At 46.1% G+C, this 22,145-nt stretch overlaps 1 protein-coding gene across 1 annotated transcript in view; it reads left to right on the top strand.

The window, feature by feature from the left end:
- VPS26A (VPS26 retromer complex component A) overlaps positions 1–22,145 on the top strand; it is a 100,986-nt gene that overhangs the window by 3,524 nt on the left and 75,317 nt on the right. The window contains exons 2-5 of the mRNA XM_075348794.1: positions 7,462–7,611; positions 10,621–10,696; positions 19,513–19,669; positions 21,113–21,277. Of these exons, the coding sequence (XP_075204909.1) occupies positions 7,462–7,611; positions 10,621–10,696; positions 19,513–19,669; positions 21,113–21,277 (548 nt within the window). The remainder of the gene's footprint in view (positions 1–7,461; positions 7,612–10,620; positions 10,697–19,512; positions 19,670–21,112; positions 21,278–22,145) is intronic.

Here is a 22,145-nt window from a genome sequence, read left to right as displayed (position 1 = left end):
CCAAACATTAAAGGGAACCTGTCATCAGAAATTTCGCCCAAAAGCTAAAAGATTCCCCCTCTGCAGCTCCTGGGCTGCATTCTAGGAAGGTCCCTGTTATTATTGTGCCCCATGTGAGACCAAAATAAAGCCTTTATAAAGTTCTACCTTTTTGTATGCAGCTTCTGTAAATGTGACATGGGGGCGGGCTTTCTGCCGTCCGTTATTCTGCCTCCTGGTCCTGTATGCCGCCCCCATCGCTCCTTTCCATATCTGATGCACCGCCCTCTGCTCCAGCCATCCCCGCGCATGCCCAGTTAGTCTCACAGGACTGAGCAGTGTGACCGCTGGTGACGTGTGCGCAGGCAAGTGATTATGGGCGGGACTGTGACTGTTATCAGCAAGTACCCGCCCATAATCTCGTGAGCGCGCAAACCTCTCCAGCATTCACACTGTGCTCAGTGTAGATGCTAGACTGTATGGGCTGCTTCCAGGGATGACGTCCCTTTGTCATGTGATAGGGGCGTGTTCAAAATACTATCACATGACAAAGGGACGTCATCCCTGAAAGCAGCCCATACAGTCTAGCATCTACACTGAGCTCAGTGTGAATGCTGGAGAGGTTTGCGCGCTCACGAGATTATGGGCGGGTACTTGCTGATAACAGTCACAGTCCCGCCCATAATCACTTGCCTGCGCGCACGTCACCAGCGGTCACACTGCTCAGTCCTGTGAGACTGGCACTGGGCATGCGCGGGGATGGCTGGAGCAGAGGGCGGTGCATCAGATATGGAAAGGAGCGATGGGGGCGGCATACAGGACCAGGAGGCAGAATAACGGACGGCAGAGAGCCCGCCCCCGTGTCAGATTTACAGAAGCTGCATACAAAAAGGTAGAACTTTATAAAGGCTTTATTTTGGTCTCACATGGGGCACAATAATAACAGGGACCTTCCTAGAATGCAGCCCAGGAGCTGCAGAGGGGGAAGCTTTTAGCTTTTGGGCGAAATTTCTGATGACAGGTTCCCTTTAAGCAAAATCTACAATGGAATGGTTCACACAAATGTATCAAGGTGTTAGAATGGCCAAGTCACAGTCCAGACCTGAATCCAATCGAGAATCTGTGGAAAGAGCTGAAAACTGCTGTTCACAAACGCTCTCCATCCAACCTCACTCAGCTCCAGCTATTTGCAAAGGAAGAATGGGCAAGAATTTCAGTCTCTCGATGTGCAAAACTGATAGCGACATACCCTAAGCGACTTGTGCTGTAATCGCAGCAAAAGGTGGCGCTACAAAGTATTAACTTAAAGGGGACAAATAATATTGCACGCCCCAATTTTCAGTTTATTTTTTTTTTTTTTATGAAAGTTAAAATAAGCAATAAATATCATTCACCTTCACAATTGTACCACTTGTTGTTGATTCTTCACCATAACATTAACATTTTTCTTTATATTTGAAGCCTGAAATGTAGGAAACATTGAAAAATTCAAGGGGGCCGCCTACTTTCACAAGGCACTGTAATTGATTGTCTGCAGCGCTGCAGACAAAGAGCCACCAGGAACATCAGTGGAAACTCGGGGGTGGGCGGATATGAATAAAACACAATTTGTATTTGTTTTACAACAGTCAGCATCCGGGGTGGCATTTTTGAAAGCAGGAAAACCCCTTTAATAAAGCTCCCTCTGTGTCAGTCTGCTGTTAAAGGGAATCTGTCAGCAGATTTTTTTTTTTCTTTCTATGTAATCTAGAGACAGCAGGAGATTGGGGCTGAAACACAGATTTCAGAGATTTGTCACTTACCATGCTGTGTGCTGTTTACTTATAAGTTTTATTATTAGGAGATCATGGGCTATGGCTCATGTGAGCCCTGGTCCAACCATGCCGCTCCTGATAAATAGCTTATTGTCAACATGCAGTGTACACAGAGAGCTGTGGGGTGGGTGTGGATAGCTTTCTCAGCTCTTCTTCATGCTACATCTAAGAGCTCTGACTGTCACAACTGCTGCACCCAATAAATGAAGTGACACATTGCTGGAATCAGGGTCTCTGTCTCTACATCATGCTTCTTTCAGATGAGGTAGCAAAAACCCGCTGACAAACTCCCTTTAAACATTGCCATGTTTTTTCTAGTACAGTGATCTCCAACCAGTGACCTCTTCACTACCCCTGTACGTCCTGATAACCTGCACTCAGCAGCACCTGCGGGGAGTTCTAGTTGTGCAGATGCTATAGAGCCACAGGCTGGAGACATTGCTGTATGGGACCTGCTCCTTTGTGCTCCGCACTAGGACTGTTAGCTCTGGATTTGCCTTTGGTATATTATTATTTTTTTTTTTTTTTTTTTTAAGATGCTCTGCAGCTGAAAGCCGGCCTTCTAGCACAGATTATTGGCCAGATCTGCTCTGTTCATCCACTTATTGGCGCTTGTTTGAGGCTGTTCTGTGCGGCTGTAATGCTCCTCTAAGTGCAGAGCCTGAGCGATGGCTGATTGTTTATCTGGTACAGGGAGGGGAGGTGCAAAACCAGAGAAATGGCTCCAGAGAAGATGCACCCAGATGTGAAACCTCACAGGACACTGATACATCTGGTGCAAATTAAAGGGCTTGTTTGACAGTTCTCTCTCGGCCACCTCCTCCATCTGTCCCGTGGATTGCATTGCGCTGCGGTGCGCCTGCTCGGCCTCCTCTCCATTCACAAGCTGTCAGGGTTGCTGGGCTCACAGCTCTCTGGTGCCTCAGTCTGGAAGAATTTTGCGCCACATTTGTATAGGGAGTTAGAGTGCTTGTGCCAAGTTTGAAGTTTTTCTAAGGCCCCCTTCACACGCACGTGTCTCCAGTACGTGCTAGGTCCGTACCCGCATGTACCGGAGACACAGGCACACATAAACCCATTAAAATCAATGGATTTATGTGCACGCACGTGTTCAGCCATTGGCCCGTGCCTCCGTGTGGAGCAGACGTGAGCCCGTGTGCTCCATACGGAGGCATGTCAGTTTTTCTCCAGCAGCACGGGTATCTCGCGGCCTGCACACGTACCACACGGATGTAGTTTGGATGCGGGCCCACGTGACACGCGCCGGAGAAACACTTGTGTCGTTGTAAAAAAAAAAAAAAAAAAAACCTCCTCATCTCCACCATCCCTGCAGTCTCTGCCGCAGCAGTCCCCTGCATCAGTCTTCCAGTGAATTTGAACGCATCTTCTTCACTGGGGGCCGGAAGCAGCGTCAGCCTGTGCCGGACACTGCCATTCAGCACCACAGACAGCTCCGGAAGAATCAGGTAAGGCGGGGCTTTCCGTTCTCAGTGTTCCGAATAACACACGGAGAACACAAATGTGCCATAAACACGGCACACGGGGAGCAAACCACCCCTTTAATACGTATGTGAAAAATGCATAGAACAAAGGAAGACGGGCAGCACTCTCCGGTATTCTGGGACTATTTTATTTTTCAATGCTGACAGGTGATACAGACATGAGGGAATGGAGGGAGGGGAGCATGAGGACGACTGTACCGTTTCGCACCACTAAGGGCGCTTTCACGGATCCATACTGTCATACTCACCTGTCAGCATTGAAAAATAAAATAGTCCCAGAATACCGGAGAGTGCTGCCAGTCTTCCTTTGTTCTATGGATTTACTGGCTCTAGCTTGGCCATAGCACCTCGGTAGGTGACTTTTTCATCCATCAAGATCAGAATAAAGTCCCATGGTTATACCCGGCAAGCCAAGAATGTTATCAGGCAACAGCCACACTGAATAGTGTTTGGAACGGTCTTACTACACTACCTCCAATAGGTAAGCTGTGCGGTGCACATTCCTCCTTTTTCTATTTCACGTATGTGAAAAATGGTACGTTTTTTTTTTTTTTTTCACGTGCGTGTGAAGGGGGCCTAAAGGGAATCTGCCACCAGATTTTTGCTACCTAATCTGAGAGCAGCATAATGTAGGGGCATAGCACCCCCTGAGGAAAGGATCGCTGAAACACGTGTCGGGGCTTTGCGGTCTACTTTGGAGCGTTTACAGATCACTTAAGTTATTATTTTCCTTGCAAATTAAATAATTGATAAAATCTTTTTACATAGGATCATTATACCACAACCTTATTTATATATGGCATAGGATTTAGATACAATTTTGCACTGTGCAACTTTGTCATATATTAGGGATTGACTTTTTAAGTGATCTTGGCATTATGCACTTTATTTTCCTAGTAAAACCGCTGCTATAATTTATGGGACATTTTTTCCTGCCTAATATTTATATGGATTTGTAAAATATTTATTTTAATTGTTGAATAAAAATAATAATTTTAATACTATTTGCACCATCATTCCCTTTATTTAATTCTAACGAATTTTTTATCTGAAGGTATTTTTGATAATTATTGAAATTTAATGGTGATATTTATACGGAAATTTTGATTAACTACCTCCAATAGGTAAGCTGTGCGGTGCACATTCCTCCTTTTTCTATTTCACGTATGTGAAAAATGGTACGTTTCTTTTTCACGTGCGTGTGAAGGGGGCCTAAAGGGAATCTGTCACCAGATTTTTGCCACCTAATCTGAGAGCAGCATAATGTAGGGGCAGAGATCCCGATTCCAGCGATGTCACTTATTGGGCTGCTTAGTGTAGTTTTGATACAATATTTACTCACTTATATAGCACTATTAACTCCATAGAGCTTTACAGATTTTATCACTGTCCCCATTGCGGCTCACAATCTAAATTTCCTATCGGTATGTCTTTGGAGTGTGGGAAGAAACCCATGCAAATATGGGGAGAACATACAAATTGCTTGCGATGTTGTCCTTGATGGGATTTAAAGCCCAGGACTCCAGCGCTGCATGACTGCAGTAGACTATCATTACAGGACTACTTGGCGTGCTGCAGGTAGTCCAGCATATTCATGAGCTCTGTATAACTGCTAGATCTGCAGCAGAGAAAACATTGATTTTATCAAAATGACAGCAAACAGCGCAGTAAGTGACACATTGCTGGAATCAGGGTCTCTCTCTACATTATGCTGATATCAGCTGAGGGAGCAAAAAACCTGGTGACAAATTCCAATTAAGACAATGCAGGCACAACAAAGACTGAATCAAAAATTCTCATGACAAATGTCACTAGTGATATTTCCAGTGCAAGAACTATCCTCCCAGATGGGTTCCACAGGACTGATGACGTTCACAGACCACAATGTCTGGACGGGTTGGGGTCTTCGGGATATTAGACCTGCAGTTAGTGCATTGATCGCTATCCATGTGGGGACCCTGAATGTCAGAAGTTCTAAACCGGCCTCGTACCGCTGACATCAGTCATTTACATTCTTCCATCTGTTACTTATCTGATTGAATATCCGGCAGTTTTGTTTTTTGTTCTTTTTTTAAAGGGATTTTTTTTAAAACAAATTGAACTGACTTTCTTACATATAAATATTGATAGCCTATTTGTAGGATAGGCCTTTATAATATGTTGGGGGTTTGGTCTGACTCCTGGTCTCCCCATTGATCAGCTGAATCAGGGGGCTGTGGCGTTCTGCCGAGAGCTGTCTCTTCATTATTTGCTATTAAAGGCTGGGGAAAGAGAGCGCATATAGGGTCTTACTAGATATTAAAGGAGCCATGTATGATAATTAGTGATGAGCGAGTACTAAAAAGCTCTGGTGCTCGAGGCTCGGGCCGAGCATCCCAAGATACTCGTGTACTCGGCCCGAGCACCGAGCCCAATGTTATCCTATGGGGGACCCGAGTATTATTCTGAAATGACCACCGGCAGCATGTAGAAACCATAAAACTGTAAATTAAAAAAAAAAACGTGCGTGTGTGTGTAAGCGTGCATATATATATATATACACGCGGAGTGGAGTGCGGGAGGGGCCGTAGCCGAGCGGGGAAGTGTCGGGCTAAAGGCACGGTCATGCTGTGAGGGCCGGCCAATCACTGCAATTCCACAACAGGGCTGTGGCATTGCAGTGGTCTGCCAGCCAATCCCTGCATAAGGGCTGGCTCTAAAAAGAGCGCCAACATGAAGACCACGAGTACAGCACGAGTATTGCGAGATTACTCGGTCCCCGCCGAGTAGCCCGAGTACAGTGATACTCGTGCGAGTACCGAGTAGTAACAAGCATACTCGCTCATCACTAATGATAATGTACACTCACCTTATGGGGTTGTGAGGGTCACAACCACCAAAGATAGCACACAGGTAATGGCGGCTGCCGCAGCCCCATGTGGATGAATCTTCAATGCTGGAGAGGAGAAGGGGTTAATGCTGTGCTTTTGCCAAAAGGATGAAAAAAAAATGATTTAGTAATATTTTATTCCATGGGTCATTGCGTTTCAAGGTTCAAGACCTCTTCTTCAGGACCAAAAAAGAAGAAAAATTAATTGATTTTTCTTCTTTTCTCGTCCTGAAGAAGAGGTCTTGAACCTTGAAACACGATGCCCCATGGAATAAAATATTTATTACTAAATCAACAATTTTTTTTCATCCTTTTTGATGACAGCGCGGCTTTAACCCCTTCTCCTCTCCAGCATTGAAGATTCATTATTTGCTAGGCACAGCGCCACTTTTTTTTTCTTTTAGTAGTGGTATTACCGCTCCAAGATTCATTTATTTTTACACTCTTATCATTTTAGTTCATGGTTTCTTATGTGTCATATTGGTGATGAACTTTGCTGGGTGTTGAAGCAACATTCTGCTGGTTTATCAGATTTTCTGTAATTTTATACTTCTTGCAGAAGGAATTAAAGCTTTGTATGTGTGATGCTGGCCACCTGTGATCAGGACCCTGGGGACAGGTCACTACACACTGAGCAGAACTGCTCCTGTGTGTCCACCAGTGGATTGACAATGGTTGATGGGTGGCAGTGCTGGGTGTCGGCTGCAATCAATCTGATTTTGATACCCTGTCATAGGGAAGTGTCTTTGATATGTGAAACTCCTTTTAGAAACCACAGTTAAGGCTATGTGCCCACGCTGCAGATTTACCGCGGATTTTGCCGCGGATTTGCCGCGGATTTCCCGAAAATCTGCAGCAGCGGCACTTCCAAGCCATTTCAATGGCATTTTGGAAATGCTGTGTCCATGCTGCGGATTTTTCCGCTGCGGATTTGCCGCGGATTTTGATCCGGAAAAATCTGCAGCATGTCAATTGTTTGGTGCAGATTTGGTGCGGATTTTTGGTTTTGAATGGGGAAAAAAAAAAAAAAATCCCGCGGCAAATCCGCGGGTGCGGATTTGCCGCGAAAGTCGCGGATTTTCAGGCAGAAAAATCCGCAGGTACATTCTACTGTGGACACATAGCCATTATCTGCAAATTTGTTCTGGATTTCCCATAGTCTCCCCTGACGTTCCACCATACTAAATACATGATCAGCCGACAGCAGCTCAGAATATTCTGGTTACATAATGACTGGCTTGCCCATCGTTGGCTCATAAAATTCTGCCCTTTAACCTCTTCTTCTTTTTGTTTGTAGAGTTTTCTGAGTGGTTTGTTTGGTCCGATTTGTGAGATTGAAGTTGTCCTTAACGATGCAGAGACCAGGAAGCTTTCCGAGATTAAAACCGAAGAAGGCAAAATTGAAAAACACTTCTTGTTCTATGATGGGGAGTCAGTAGCTGGAAAGGTAAAGTTACAGTGTACAGATAAGGAATAGTAATTTATTCTGCCGTCACTTCACGAGTTCATGAAAAGTAAACAGGGGTTAATAATTACTCAATATTTGCATTGTGGTAGAGCGGATGAAAATGAAGTGGTGAGTATAGGAATCGGGCACATTTTAATGTGAGGTCGATCTTCGCCTGGGTCTGCAATGTCTGATCCACCAACCCCCCCCCCCCCCCCCCCCTCCCCCACTCACACTGCTGCACTCCCTCCCTCCCCCTCCCCACTGTACTCCGCCCTCACACTGCTGTACTCCATTCACCAGTTTAGCAATATTCTTGAAGCTGTCCCTGTACGGTTCACATTCTCTGAATCAATAAACTTATCCCCTTAGTAACCACCAATATGTCTCCTGACCTGAGAAAATCAATGACAGCGCCCCTCCACCCCCTCACTGCTGAAATTGCAGCAGCCATCGGCTGTACACTATAACCGCCACCCTGCTGCATCAGTCACTATCTGTGTTGGCACTCACCATGGCCGTTAAACGCCTTAGATGCTGCTTTCCATAATGACTTCGGCATCTAGATAGTTTAGAGCGTGGGGACTCCCTGTTTAACCCCATCAGCATCCTGAGATCACGATTCTATGGTCCTGATGATTGCCATGGCAGTTCACAGCGAATAACAGCCTCAGTCTACCTGCCATAGGGGCCTGTTCAGAAGTTATCAATGTTTTAGGTGGTAAAAATAACATGTCTCCAGTCTTGCCACTATGCATTAATTCCAAAAAGCAGCGGAAGGGTTAATAAACTACCTGACAGCAGTTTTGACTGTTGAGGGGTGCTGTTTTTAAAATGGTATCACTTTGGGGGATGTTCCAATGTATAGGTCCCCCAAAGTCGCTGATTAGGTCCCTAAAGAATAAGTTTTGTAAATTTCCTTGAAAAATTGTGCTAGAATTTTAAAGCTTTTGGTATCCTAATAAAATAAAAGAACATTTTACAGATTGTGCTGATGTAAAGCAGATCTAAAGTATTGTTTTGGTGTGACTATCCTCGTTTAAATGGATAATCATCCCACGTTTGCAAACTTTTAGAAAATGTCGAATTTCTGTTATGTTTTGTTTATAATATTACATTTTAGATTGACAATTTTATAAATTAAAGTTATAATAGGTCACAAAAAACAATCTCAAAATCACTGGGATATGTTGAAACATTTCAGGGGTATTATCACTTAAAGTGACACTTGTTAGACTTGAAAAACATTGGCTTGGTCACTAGAAGGTTAAAGTATCCCTATCCTGTTACACAGTTTAGGGCTGAGGGCAGATATCCACTATGATTGGTTACGCTATGTTCACGTGTCCCGTAGTCGTTCGTTAGAAATGATCCAACGGCAATCTTTTGTCAAAAAAATTCTGCTGACATAACTCGCTAATCTTGCCAACCATTAAGCATGGGGGTGGATCAATCATGCTTTGGGGTTGTGTTGTAGCTAATGGCACGGGGAACATTTCACTGTTAGAGGGAAGTATGGATTTAATGAATTTTCTACAAATTCTTGATGTAAACATAACACCATCTGTAAAAAAAAAAAAAAAAACAAACCCCCCCCCCCCCCCCCCCCAAACCTGTCAGGTCCATTATGCACCCAGAACCACGAGCAGTTCTGGGTGCATATTGATAATCTCTGCCTAACCGTCCCTGTATACACTAGCATAGATAGATAAAGAGATCTTTATCTGATCTTTATCTTTCTGACGCTGGATTTCGGCTCAGTGCGCGTGACTCCGGAGATTCGGTCATTCACACTATGAAGCCGGGGGTACACATCCTGGCTTACAACTGAAGAAGTGCCCATGACCGAACCTCCGGGGTCATGCATACTGAGCTGAAATGCAGCGTTGGACGCGATGGCGGCGAAGAGGTGAGTGAGATCATCCTGTGACGTTGCACGTTCATTAGCATGTTAGTACATCCGTGTGGGTGTACTAATATGCTAATAGAGCCGACTAGCAAAGGGAACTAACGCCCAGGGGACTAGTCCCTGGCCTCATTAGCATACGATAAAAGGTCTTTAGAAATACTTTTTCTAAAGATCTCTTTACCTATCCTAGTGTATACAGGGACGGTTAGGCAGAGATTAGCAATATGCACCCAGAACAGATCGTGGTTCTGGGTGCATATTGCACCTGACAGGCTCCGATGTTAAAGGGAACCTATGTAAAATGGGTCCGTTAACATATTATTTATCTTCCATGTGAAACTGATCCAGTTAGCAAAAAAACGGATCCTTTTCACATGAAAGAAAAACAGATTGCTAATTAATGTATCTGTTTTCCATATTCTCCAATGTTAGCTGGATCTGTGTGTTTTTGTTCTTGTGTTTTTTTTTCTCATTTAAAAATGGACAAAAGTTGTCTGCAGAACCCTTTTGGGCCAATAGATTGCTTCTGAATCCATTCTAACAGATGATTACTGGACATATGAACTTACCCTAAGAGAAAAGTTCCTGTGTCATCCCTGCGGTTTTCTGGGGAGGCCGCAGCAAATTTCACAGTAACGGGCTTTGTTCAGATTTTGCTTGCCGCTTCTCCTATAAAGAATCTGCAAGTGAATAAATTTTAAACAGCGGCAAATTATTCCACAGCACTTCCATAAACAGGACACGTACAAACAATATTGGACATTGCAGAGTAACATATTCAAACAAAGAGTGAGGGCCCAGCTCACAAGAGCTTACAATCTATTAGGAAGTAGGGGAGAAACGAAAGGTAAGAGCTTGTCATGTATGGCCCAGTCATTATAGGGATTGTTTAAAGGGGCCGGTATCCGTCTATATCCAGACACAGTGCTACTGTGTGCATAGTGACAGTTTATATGCAGCCTCCCGACATCACCCCTGAGTAGTGTACCTGATTTTGGGATAACTTCAAAGATGACATTTTGAGCCGAATTACTTTTCTGATCAAGAAAAAAATTGGAACTTTTTTTTTTTTTTTTTCCCCTTCTCCCTCCCTTTTGTAGGTCAACATAGTCTTCAAGCAACCCGGCAAAAGACTAGAGCACCAAGGAATACGAATTGAGTTTGTTGGACAAATTGGTGAGCATGTATACTATATATTCTATAGAATCTGGTAATGAGAGAATACGGACAACACTTAGGGCAAGTACGAGATGAGCTGTAAGAGATTTGTCGTCCTCTGACCATAGTGTCCAGTTGTTGCTTTAGATCTGTGAGTATTGAGGATGTCGCTGACCTTACCAATGATCGCAATGGGGAAAATCTACACTTTATGCAGAAAGTCAATTTCCATGCAAATTGTGTGTCTTTATCCACATCCATGCATCAGATTTGGTAAAATCTTATCCATTTGCTGCGACTATAATACAAATCTTCAGCATATCTCCCTTTTTGTAAATGGCCAGTTGAAATAACTGATAAGTATCAGCAGTGAGAAAGGGAATAATACATAACTTTTATTAGAATTATTAGAAAAATTGCGTAGTGCTGCAATTTATAAATTAATTTTTTGTGCAAAAAAATGAAACAATACTCATGTCCAAGAGGACCAACAAAGATAGCGTTGGAGCCCCCCCGGTGGTGTCCGTCAATGATAGACCATAATCACCAGATGGACATTGAGGGGCTTCGACGCCAAATCAGTGTCCAAGATTCATAGACACTGTGAATTGATGACTACTATGAGCCGGATAAATGGGGCAACAACCTATAATCCTATTAGTCAGGTTAGGGTCATGGGAGGATATATTCCAGTGGGAACCAAGCCCCCCAATAGGACTCACCAATGTAATATACAGTATGGGGTTACTAAATCCCCCAAAAAACAAGCTTTTCATACATGTAAACACCAATTACCAACCATAACCTAACAGAAATCTAACAAAAATCCATCCAAGATCACAGTGGTGTTTCTTGGATTTAATTCAGAGTATAATCACGGCAGTAAACATATAGGTATAATTATTGCCTCTTGCTTATAATGACCGGCTCATTTATACATCATGCAATTATAAATAGAGAAATGGAATGGTCTCACCCAGTTGTAGGTGCAGGTCAGTAGTTAGAAGGGGGTCATCAGGATAGATGAATCGGGTGGCTGTCCATGTATAAATGAGCCGGTCATTATAAGCAAGAGGCAATAATTATACCTATATGTTTACTGCCGTGATTATACTCTGAATTAAATCCAAGAAACACCACTGTGATCTTGGATGGATTTTTGTTAGATTTCTGTTAGGTTATGGTTGGTAATTGGTGTTTACATGTATGAAAAGCTTGTTTTTTGGGGGATTTAGTAACCCCATACTGTATATTACATTGGTGAGTCCTATTGGGGGGCTTGGTTCCCACTGGAATATATCCTCCCATGACCCTAACCTGACTAATAGGATTATAGGTTGTTGCCCCCATTTATCCGGCTCATAGTAGTCATCAATTCACAGTGTCTATGAATCTTGGACACTGATTTGGCGTCGAAGCCCCTCAATGTCCATCTGGTGATTATGGTCTATCATTGACGGACACCACCGGGGGGGCTCCAACGCTATCTTTGTTGGTCCTCTTGGACATGAGTATTGTTTCATTTTTTTGCACAAAAAATTAATTTATAAATTGCAGCACTACGCAATTTTTCTAATAATTCTAATAAAAGTTATGTATTATTCCCTTTCTCACTGCTGATACTTATCTTAATTTTGAGAGGTAATTTGGGAACGGCTTCTCATCACCTGTTTCTATACTGCTGGTATTTGAAATAACTGATCCAACATATTGAAAACTCTGCTGATCATAGTGAGTGTAGCGTGAACATACCAGAAAGAAACATGCATTAGAGGGAATATAAGGCTTCATTCTAGGAAAATGAGATTGGGCTCTATCCTAATCTGAGGATGGGCATGATCAAATTTTCTCATCTATAAAGTCGGTCCAATTGCTTAGATACCGCTGCGTAATCCCAGCTTAAGACAATCGTGGTTCTCACTGTTCCAGATTGCATTTCCGATTTTACCATTTTGACTATTGCAAAGTACTGCAAATATTTAGGAGTTTTTGGGTCTGGTTCATCATTCATGGAGTGTTTTTTTGTTTTGCCTGCCTTGTGGTATTCATTGCTGTTTTCAGCCCTCCTGGTTGTTGTGTGTTTGTGTGGTGTCCCCCCCCTCCCCATTTTGTTCAAAATTCAAGAACTATCAATTTTAGTCTTTAAAATGAACCTGTCAGGTCAGATAATACTATTAGCCTTCAGCTATAGGGTTAATCTACAGGTTAATTGCGTTAAAGGTGCCCATTCAAAGTACCAAAAGCGTGACTACCAGGAGAAAATAAAAATTACAGTTGCAGTAGCCGCGAACACAATTATGCGCAACGACAAAGTACACTGCTGCACTGACTGACAGCTGGCTCTGCAGTGATGCACTTTACCGCGAGCTGTCAGTCAGTGCAAAGTGTGCCTACAGCCACCGCTGTGACTAATTGCTTCTGGCATGACTGATAGCTGGCAGCTCCCTTGAGAATCAAAGATAATTTTCTCCCGGGCTCCACAAATTTCAATACTCCAGCAGGTCAACTCCATATCACTATTATCTCGTGGGTTGATAGCAGTACTCGACTGGACACATCCCTTTGAAATATATATATATTTTTTTGTGACTTGGCACATAGTTATTTGTTCTGCTAATGTCACAAAATTTGTTCAAAACTGTAGTCGTACATAAAATTTACTCCATAGGGGACTGGACTACATGTGCACAAAAATATTACTTTCTTTGTCGCTCCATTGGGAGACCCAGACAATTGGGGTGTATAGCTTCTGCCTCCGGAGGCCACACAAAGTATTACACTTTAAAAAGTGTAACCCCTCCCCTCTGCCTATACACCCCCCCCCCCGTGCATCACGGGCTCCTCAGTTTTTTGCTTTGTGTTGAAGGAGGCACACATTCACTCATGCTCCCATTTTAGTCAGCAGCAGCTGCTGATTGTATCGGATGGAAGAAAAGAGGGCCTCTAACAGGGCTCCCGGCATGCTCCCTTCTCACCCCACTAAGTCGGCGGTGTTGTTAAGGTTGAGGTACCCATTGCGGGTACACAGGCTGGAGCCACATGCCGTTTTCCTTCCCCATCCCTTAGGGGCTCTGGGAGAAGTGGGATCCTATCCGGTCATCCAGGCACTGGGACCGGGCTCCCTCCGCAGCCCCTGTGGGATTCTGTCGGACAGGAGACAGAGTATCATCAGGGACAGGGCCCTGCATCTACAGGTACTCTGTGTCCCCTTGGGGACGGTGCATGGAGCACCTTGGCCTCAGACGCTGCAGCGACTGCGGTGTTGGTATGAGACCGGGACTACCGCGCCGACAGCGCCTGCTTTCCGGCCGCGGTTTTAACTTTAGTCCCCGGCTTTTGCGGCCTAGTGCATTAAACTCCCGCCCCCGGGCCTGCCAGTCAGGGGTAAGGGCGGGACGGTCGGTCTGACGCTGACAGTGAGGGCTGGAGCACACGTAGCTGTCCTCCGCCCCCCTCACTAATCACTCTGGGGCCAGATTCCCGCACTTTTGTAGTTACGCCCACGGCTCCCTCCTCCCCTGTGAACGCCGACAGCCATGTTTTAAGCACTTCTGGCTGCATCTCTGGGAGACCCGAGGCAGGGAATCTGGCTGGGGGCCACACACCGCATATATATATATATATATATATATATTTGTATACATTTTCTCGGTTCGGCTGTACTGTTAGCTTGTGGCTATATATCCCTCAGTGATCACTCTCCTGGGGGACAACAGCATGTCGTTCACAAGGAGCAAGGGTGCCAAGACACAGGGTTATTTTTCAACCTGTACCTCTTGTGCGGCTATGCTACCTGCAGGTTCCACCTACCCTCACTGTGAGCAATGCTCTGGCCCTGTGGCACCCGCTCAGCCGGAGCCTGGGGCACTGGTGGGACCCTCGGCCCAGGTAGAACCGCCGGTTTCCCCTGTCCAGGTGGCAGGGACAGAGTTTGCAGTTTTAGCTGAGAAACTCTTTGTCACTGTCACAATCCATGGCTCAGTCTATGGACAAATGGTCTGCTAAGATACTAGAAGCCTTGCAGTCCAGACCGGCCCTTACACAGGCCCCGGGCACTGTGGGATCGCCCCCAGGCCCCTCTCGGTCTGCGACGAAGCGTGCGCCTGGGGTGGCCCCTAGTTATTACGTGTAGGACTCCGGCACGGACCGCAGTCCCAGACCGGCTAAGCGGGCTCGATTAGAATCTTCCCCGACTTCATCACGCTGTTCGGGGTCTCAGCTTGAGGACTCTCTAGAGGATGAGGCGGAGGTCGCAGCCCAGGACTCTGACCCTGACGTTGCTCTCAATCTTGATACACCTGAAGGGGACGCCATAGTAAATGACCTTATAGCGTCCATCAACCAGGTGCTAGATCTTTCTCCCCCAACTCCACCTATAGAGGAGTCGGACGCACAGCAGGAGAAGCACCAATTTAGGTTTCCCAAACGTACTCGGAGTGCTTTCTTCGATCACTCGAACTTCAGAGATGCTGTCCAGAAGCACAGGGCTTTCCCGGACAAGCGCTTTACTAAACGCCTTAATGACACACGTTACCCCTTCCCCTCTGACGTAGTTAAGGGTTGGGCTCAATGTCCCAAGGTGGATCCTCCAGTCTCTAGACTGGCGGCTAGATCCGTAGTGGCAGTGGCTGACGGTTCAACGCTCAAAGATGCCACGGACAGGCAGATAGAGCTCCTAATGAAATCCATCTATGAAGCCATAGGCGCGTCCTTTGGACCAGCCTTTGCAGCCGTGTGGGCACTCCAAGCTATCTCAGCTTGTCTGTCTGAGATTAATGCGGTCACCCGTACCTCGGCTCCGCAAGTAGCGTCTTTGACTTCTCAGGCGTCGGTATTTTCATCCTACGCCATGAATGCTGTCCTGGACTCGGCTAGCCGTACAGCGGTAGCATCCGCCAATTCGGTGGCAGTCCGCAGGGCCATGTGGCTACGCGAATGGAAGGCAGACTCTGCTTCCAAGAAGTTCTTGACCGGTTTGCCTTTTTCTGGCGACCGATTGTTTGGCAAACAATTGGATGAAATTATTAAGCAATCCAAGGGGAAGGACTCGTCCTTACCCCAGCCCAAACCAAAGAGACCTCAGCAACGAAAAATTCAAGCGAGGTTTCGGTCCTTTCGGCCCTCAGTCAGATCCCAATCCTCCTCGTCCAACAGGCCACAGAAGAGCCAGAGAAACTCTTCGGCATGGCGGTCTAAGTCACGTCCTCCAAAGACCGCCGGAGGCACAGTCTCCAAGGCGGCCTCCTCATGACTTTCGGCCTCCCCAAACCGCATCCTCGGTCGGTGGCAGGCTCTCCCGCTTTTGCGACGCCTGGTGGCCACATGTCCAAGACCGATGGGTGAGGGACATCCTGTCTCACGGTTACAGGATAGAGTTCAGCTCTCGTCCTCCGACTCGTTTTTTCAGAACATCTCCGCCCCCCCGAGCGAACCGTGGCACTTTTTCAGGCGGTGGACACTCTGAAGACAGAAGGAGTTGTGATCCCCGTTCCCCTTCAGGAACGGGGTCGCGGTTTTTACTCCAACCTGTTCGTGGTACCAAAAAAGGACGGTTCATTCCGTCCCGTTTTGGACCTCAAATTGCTCAACAGACATGTGAGAACCAGGCGGTTTCGCATGGAATCCCTCCGCTCTGTCATCGCTTCGATGTCCCAAGGGGACTTCCTAGCATCAATCGACATCAGTGATGCCTATCTCCATGTGCCGATCGCTCCAGAGCATCAACGCTTCCTGCGTTTCGCCATCGAGGACGAACACCTTCAGTTTGTGGCACTGCCTTTCGGCCTGGCGACAGCCCCACGGGTCTTCACCAAGGTCATGGCATCCGTTGTGGCAGTTCTACACTCTCAGGGCCACTCGGTGATCCCGTACTTAGACGATCTCCTAGTCAAGGCACCCTCCCGGGTGGCATGTCAACACAGTCTGACCGTGGCTCTGGAGACTCTCCAGAGGTTCGGGTGGATCATCAATTTCCCAAAGTCAAAATTGACTCCGACCCAATCACTGACTTACCTCGGGATGGAGTTTCATACTCTCTCAGCGATAGTCAAGCTACCGCTGGACAAACAGCGTTCGCTGCAAACAGGGGTGCAATCTCTCCTTCGGGCCCAGTCACACCCCTTGAGGCGCCTCATGCACTTCCTGGGGAAGATGGTGGCAGCAATGGAGGCAGTTCCCTTTGCGCAGTTTCATCTGCGTCCACTCCAATGGGACATTCTTCGCAAATGGGACAAGAGGTCGACGTCCTTAGACAGGAACGTCTCTCTTTCTCTGGCAGCCAAGACCTCTCTTCAGTGGTGGCTTCTTCCCACTTCTCTGTCGAAGGGAAAATCTTTCCTGCCCCCATCCTGGGCTGTGGTCACGACGGACGCGAGTCTGTCAGGGTGGGGAGCGGTTTTTCTCCACCACAAGGCTCAGGGAACCTGGACTCCGACGGAGTCCTCCCTTCAGATCAATGTTCTGGAGATAAGGGCAGTGTATCTAGCCCTAAAAGCGTTCCATCGGTGGCTGGAGGGCAGGCAGATCCGCATACAGTCGGACAACGCCACGGCGGTCGCGTACATCAACCACCAGGGCGGCACTCGCAGTCGTCAAGCCTTCCAAGAAGTTCGGCGGATTCTGCTGTGGGCGGAGGCCACAGCCTCCACCATCTCCGCGGTTCACATCCCGGGCGTAGAAAACTGGGAAGCAGACTTTCTCAGTCGCCAGGGCATGGACGCAGGGGAATGGTCTCTTCACCCGGACGTGTTTTCAAGAGATCTGTTGCCGCTGGGGAACGCCGGACGTCGATCTCATGGCGTCTCGGCACAACAACAAAGTCCCGGCATTCATGGCACGGTCTCAGGATCACAGAGCTCTGGCGGCGGACGCCTTAGTTCAGGATTGGTCGCAGTTTCGACTGCCTTATGTATTCCCTCCTCTGGCAATGCTGCCCAGAGTGTTGCGCAAGATCAGGTCCGACTGCCGCCGCACCATCCTTGTCGCTCCAGACTGGCCGAGGAGGTTGTGGTACCCGGACCTGTGGCACCTCACGGTGGGTCAACCATGGGCGCTCCCAGACCGACCAGACTTGCTGTCTCAAGGGCCGTTTTTCCATCTGAATTCTGCGGCCCTCAACCTGACTGTGTGGCCATTGAGTCCTGGCTCCTAGCGTCCTCAGGGTTATCTCAAGAGGTCATTGCCACTATGAGACAGGCCAGGAAACCAACGTCAGCCAAGATCTATCACAGGGCTTGGAGGATCTTCTTAGCCTGGTGCTCTGATAAGGGGTTTAACCCCTGGCCGTTTGCCTTACCCACGTTTCTTTCCTTCCTTCAATCCGGAATGGACAAGGGTTTGTCTCTCGGCTCTCTCAAGGGACCAGTATCAGCGCTTTCCGTGTTTTTTCAAAAGCGTCTAGCCAGGCTTCCGCAGGTCCGCACGTTCCTGCAGGGAGTTTGCCACATAGTCCCACCTTACAAGCGGCCGCTGGAACCCTGGGATCTTAACAGGGTTCTACGGGCTCTTCAGAAACCACCTTTTGAGCCGCTGCGGGATGTCTCTCTATCACGTCTTTCGCAGAAGGTGGCATTTCTAGTGGCAGTTACGTCACTCCGAAGAGTGTCAGAGCTTGCAGCGCTGTCATGCAAAGCCCCCTTCCTGGTATTTCACCAGGATAAGGTGGTTCTGCGTCCGGTCCCGGACTTTCTCCCCAAGGTGGTGTCCCCGTTTCATCTCAATCAGGATATCTCCTTGCCTTCATTTTACCCTCATCCAATTCACCAATGTGAAAAGGATTTGCATTTGTTAGATCTAGTGAGAGCACTCCGGATCTACGTGTCTCGCACGGCGCCACTGCGCCGTTCTGATGCACTCTTTGTCCTTGTCGCTGGCCAGCGTAAGGGGTCGCAGGCTTCCAAGTCAACCTTGGCTCGGTGGATCAAGGAACCGATTTTTGAAGCCTACCGTTCTTCTGGGCTTCCGATTCCTTCAGGGCTGAAAGCCCATTCTACCAGAGCCGTGGGTGCGTCCTGGGCATTGCGGCACCGGGCGACGGCTCAGCAGGTGTGTCAGGCAGCTACCTGGTCTAGTCTGCACACTTTCACGAAACACTATCAAGTGCATACCTATGCTTCGGCGGATGCCAGTCTAGGTAGGCAGGTCCTTCAGGCGGCGGTTGCCCACCTGTAAGAGGAGGGCCGTTGTCTGCTCTTTTTATCGGGGTATTCTATTACCCACCCATGGACTGCTTTTGGACGTCCCAATTGTCTGGGTCTCCCAATGGAGCGACAAAGAAGGGAATTTTGTTTACTTACCGTAAATTCCTTTTCTTCTAGCTCCTATTGGGAGACCCAGCACCCGCCCCTGTTCCCTTCGGGCTGTTTGTTCTTTTGTGTACACATGTTGTTCATGTTGAATTGTTCTTTTGGTTCATGGTTTTCAGTTCTCCGAACATCCTTCGGATTGAATTTACCTTAGACCAATTTATAAGTTTCCTCCTTCCTGCTTTTGCACCAAAACTGAGGAGCCCGTGATGCACGGGGGGGTGTATAGGCAGAGGGGAGGGGTTACACTTTTTAAAGTGTAATACTTTGTGTGGCCTCCGGAGGCAGAAGCTATACACCCAATTGTCTGTCTGGGTCTCCCAATAGGAGCTAGAAGAAAAGGAATTTACGGTAAGTAAACAAAATTCCCTTCTTTAAAAAGTTTGCAATTCAATTGGCCAACATCTGGAAGCCCCAAACCTCTGCCACAATGGTAGTGATATAACACCAAAATAATTGGTCTCTTTGTGTATTGTATTTTTACAGTCTGTAATAAAATCTTTTTATTTATTTATTTTTTTTTTATTTTAGAACTGTTCAATGATAAAAGCAATACACATGAGTTTGTAAATCTTGTGAAAGAGCTGGCTCTGCCGGGGGAGCTGACACAAAGCAGAAGTTATGATTTTGAGTTCATGCAAGTGGAGAAGCCTTATGAATCTTACATAGGTTCAAATGTCAGATTAAGGTGCGTATTGTAGCTGAGTCATTAGGCTATCACGAGACTGATGTATGCATTAAAGGGGTGGTTCACTACTCTGCAATAGTGGCCACATACCTGTAACTGATAGGGAAAGTTTTTTTTTCTAAATACAGTGGAACCTTGGATTAAGAGTAACTTGGTTTGAGAGCGTTTTCCACGACAAGCAAAGCTGTTTACAAATTTTGTAACTTGGTTTAAGAGCAATGATTTACAATAAGAGCAAATACTCACTGTGCACTGTTATGGTTCCAACCCGCTCTGGAGGTAACTTTCTGTACATATGTGGTGTATACAGTATACCATTGTACAGTATATACTATATAGCATGTCTATTAATTTGCATTTGTGGATACAATATTGTACTTTCTGCTAACCAGTACAGCCCATTGCTTGTACTGTAATCTAATTTCCTGTTCCATATTCCTAACCCCACTTGGCTTAGTTCTGCCCTTATTTTGGGGAGAATAGTTTTGGGATGCGGGTTTTTTTTTTTTATTTTTGGTGTATTGTACTAGAATAAAGGTGGTTATATTTATACAGATTTATTTTTTTTTCTCTCTCTATAGTACACCTCCCGCACACCACCAATTCAATTTTAAGCTAATGTCCAGTTTAAGTTTTTTTTTTTTTTTTTTTTACAGTAGGGTACAGTATTTTGTATTAGTGTGCTGTAATTTTATGAATAATTAGTTTGTATAAATACAGTGAATATCTTTAGGTTGTGGAACGAATTGTCTGCGTTTCAATTATTTCCTATGGGAAAATTTGCTTTATATAAGAGTAATTTGGTTTAAGAGCACACTGCCGGAATAAATTATGCTCGTAATCCAAGGTTCCACTGTACCTTGTTCAGGCAATTCTGCCTCTGAGTGGCGCTATTGCGGTTTGCTCACCCCCATGAAGTGATCCTGGGGCTCCATGACCTCTGAGATCCGGTGATGTCACGTCAACTTCCAGTTGACCTGACCTCACTGAGCTTTGCCCCAGTCTTCCTGAGTGACTGGGCTGTGGGCGGCGTTTCACCGCTCCATCACAGCGTAGTATCTCGCTTGTGCTTTCCTTCGCTGAAGAGCACTGCAAGCAGGGGTGATGCTGTTCTGTGACGATCAGTGATGTCGCGTTAACTGGAAGATGACGTGACATCACCAGATCCCAGAGGTCACGGAGCCCGGGGGTCATGTGATGGGGATAAGCAGACCACAATAGCCGCTGCTCAGAGGCCAAATTGGCTGAACAAGATATTTAGAAAAAGCCTTCACTATTAGTTTTACAGAGATGTGGCCACTAATGCCGAGTTGTGAACCACCCCTTTTAAATCTAATGATTGCACTGGAAACCCTTCATTTTCAGTGGCATGTACATTATAATGACTCTTCTTTGGTCGGTATGATGGCTGTATTGACCCTCCATGTAATGATTATTTTCCAGGTATTTCCTAAAGGTGACAATAGTGAGGCGTCTGTCCGATCTGGTAAAGGAATATGACCTCATTGTTCACCAGCTTGCCACATATCCAGATGTCAACAACTCGATCAAAATGGAAGTTGGGATAGAAGACTGCTTACACATAGAGTTTGAATATAACAAATCTAAGTGAGTGATTTATGTTAATAACTTGTATAGGAATGCGAAGTATACAAAAGGTTCACTAGTACCAACAGGAATCTACTGTCCTTTTACTAGGTTGTCTCCACTGCATTGGTGACTAAGCCCCAGAAAGTTACAACTTTTTCCAGCATTTTGAATTTCTGCATCATGGTCACCTAAAGTTAAATATTGAGCGCTAAGTACCAGGAGAGAGTGTGCCGATCAATGCCTGGGACTGTCCAAGGTCATGTCCCTGCCTTTAATGCAGCAGAGCCCTCATTTTTCCCTGTACATGTCATCTGATCAGCCAACATATGCCTCTAACAGCTGCAGGTGGATCGGAGACAGTCTCTGACAGTGGAATTTAATATTCACTGGCGGGGAGCACATCATTTCCTGCTCCCATTGGTGACCCCGTGACATGATCGCGGGGTGCCATTGGGTTGTCATGACAGCCAGGGGTCAGCTGATGAGCCCTGAGCTTAGTCATGATGATTTTCCTATGATCGCTGGCCTTCATAAGAGATCATGATTTCAGCTATACGGTGCAGTGCTGATGCTCCACTCTGTACAGTACAAGCGATCGGATAATCACAGCTCAAGTCCTCTAAGGAGATTAGTAAATAAAATAAAAAGTGAGGTTGAGAGGTTTTTGTTTTTTTTTTAAATCACCCCCTTTTGCCCCATTGAAAATAAAACCCCCAAAAAATACAAATTTGATATCTTACGGAAATATCCAATCGTAACTGAGAAAAATTAAAATTGCCAAAATTGTGGGTTTGTGTTGTGTTTTTTGGCCACCGCAAAATTACAATAAAATGCAATCAAAACATCCCATCTACCCCAAATGGTGTCCGTAACAATATGAGCTTAA

The sequence above is a fragment of the Anomaloglossus baeobatrachus genome, chromosome 5 (assembly GCF_048569485.1).
Source record: "Anomaloglossus baeobatrachus isolate aAnoBae1 chromosome 5, aAnoBae1.hap1, whole genome shotgun sequence".
Taxonomy (NCBI): domain Eukaryota; kingdom Metazoa; phylum Chordata; class Amphibia; order Anura; family Aromobatidae; genus Anomaloglossus; species Anomaloglossus baeobatrachus.
This window is presented reverse-complemented; position numbering and strand designations above follow the sequence as displayed.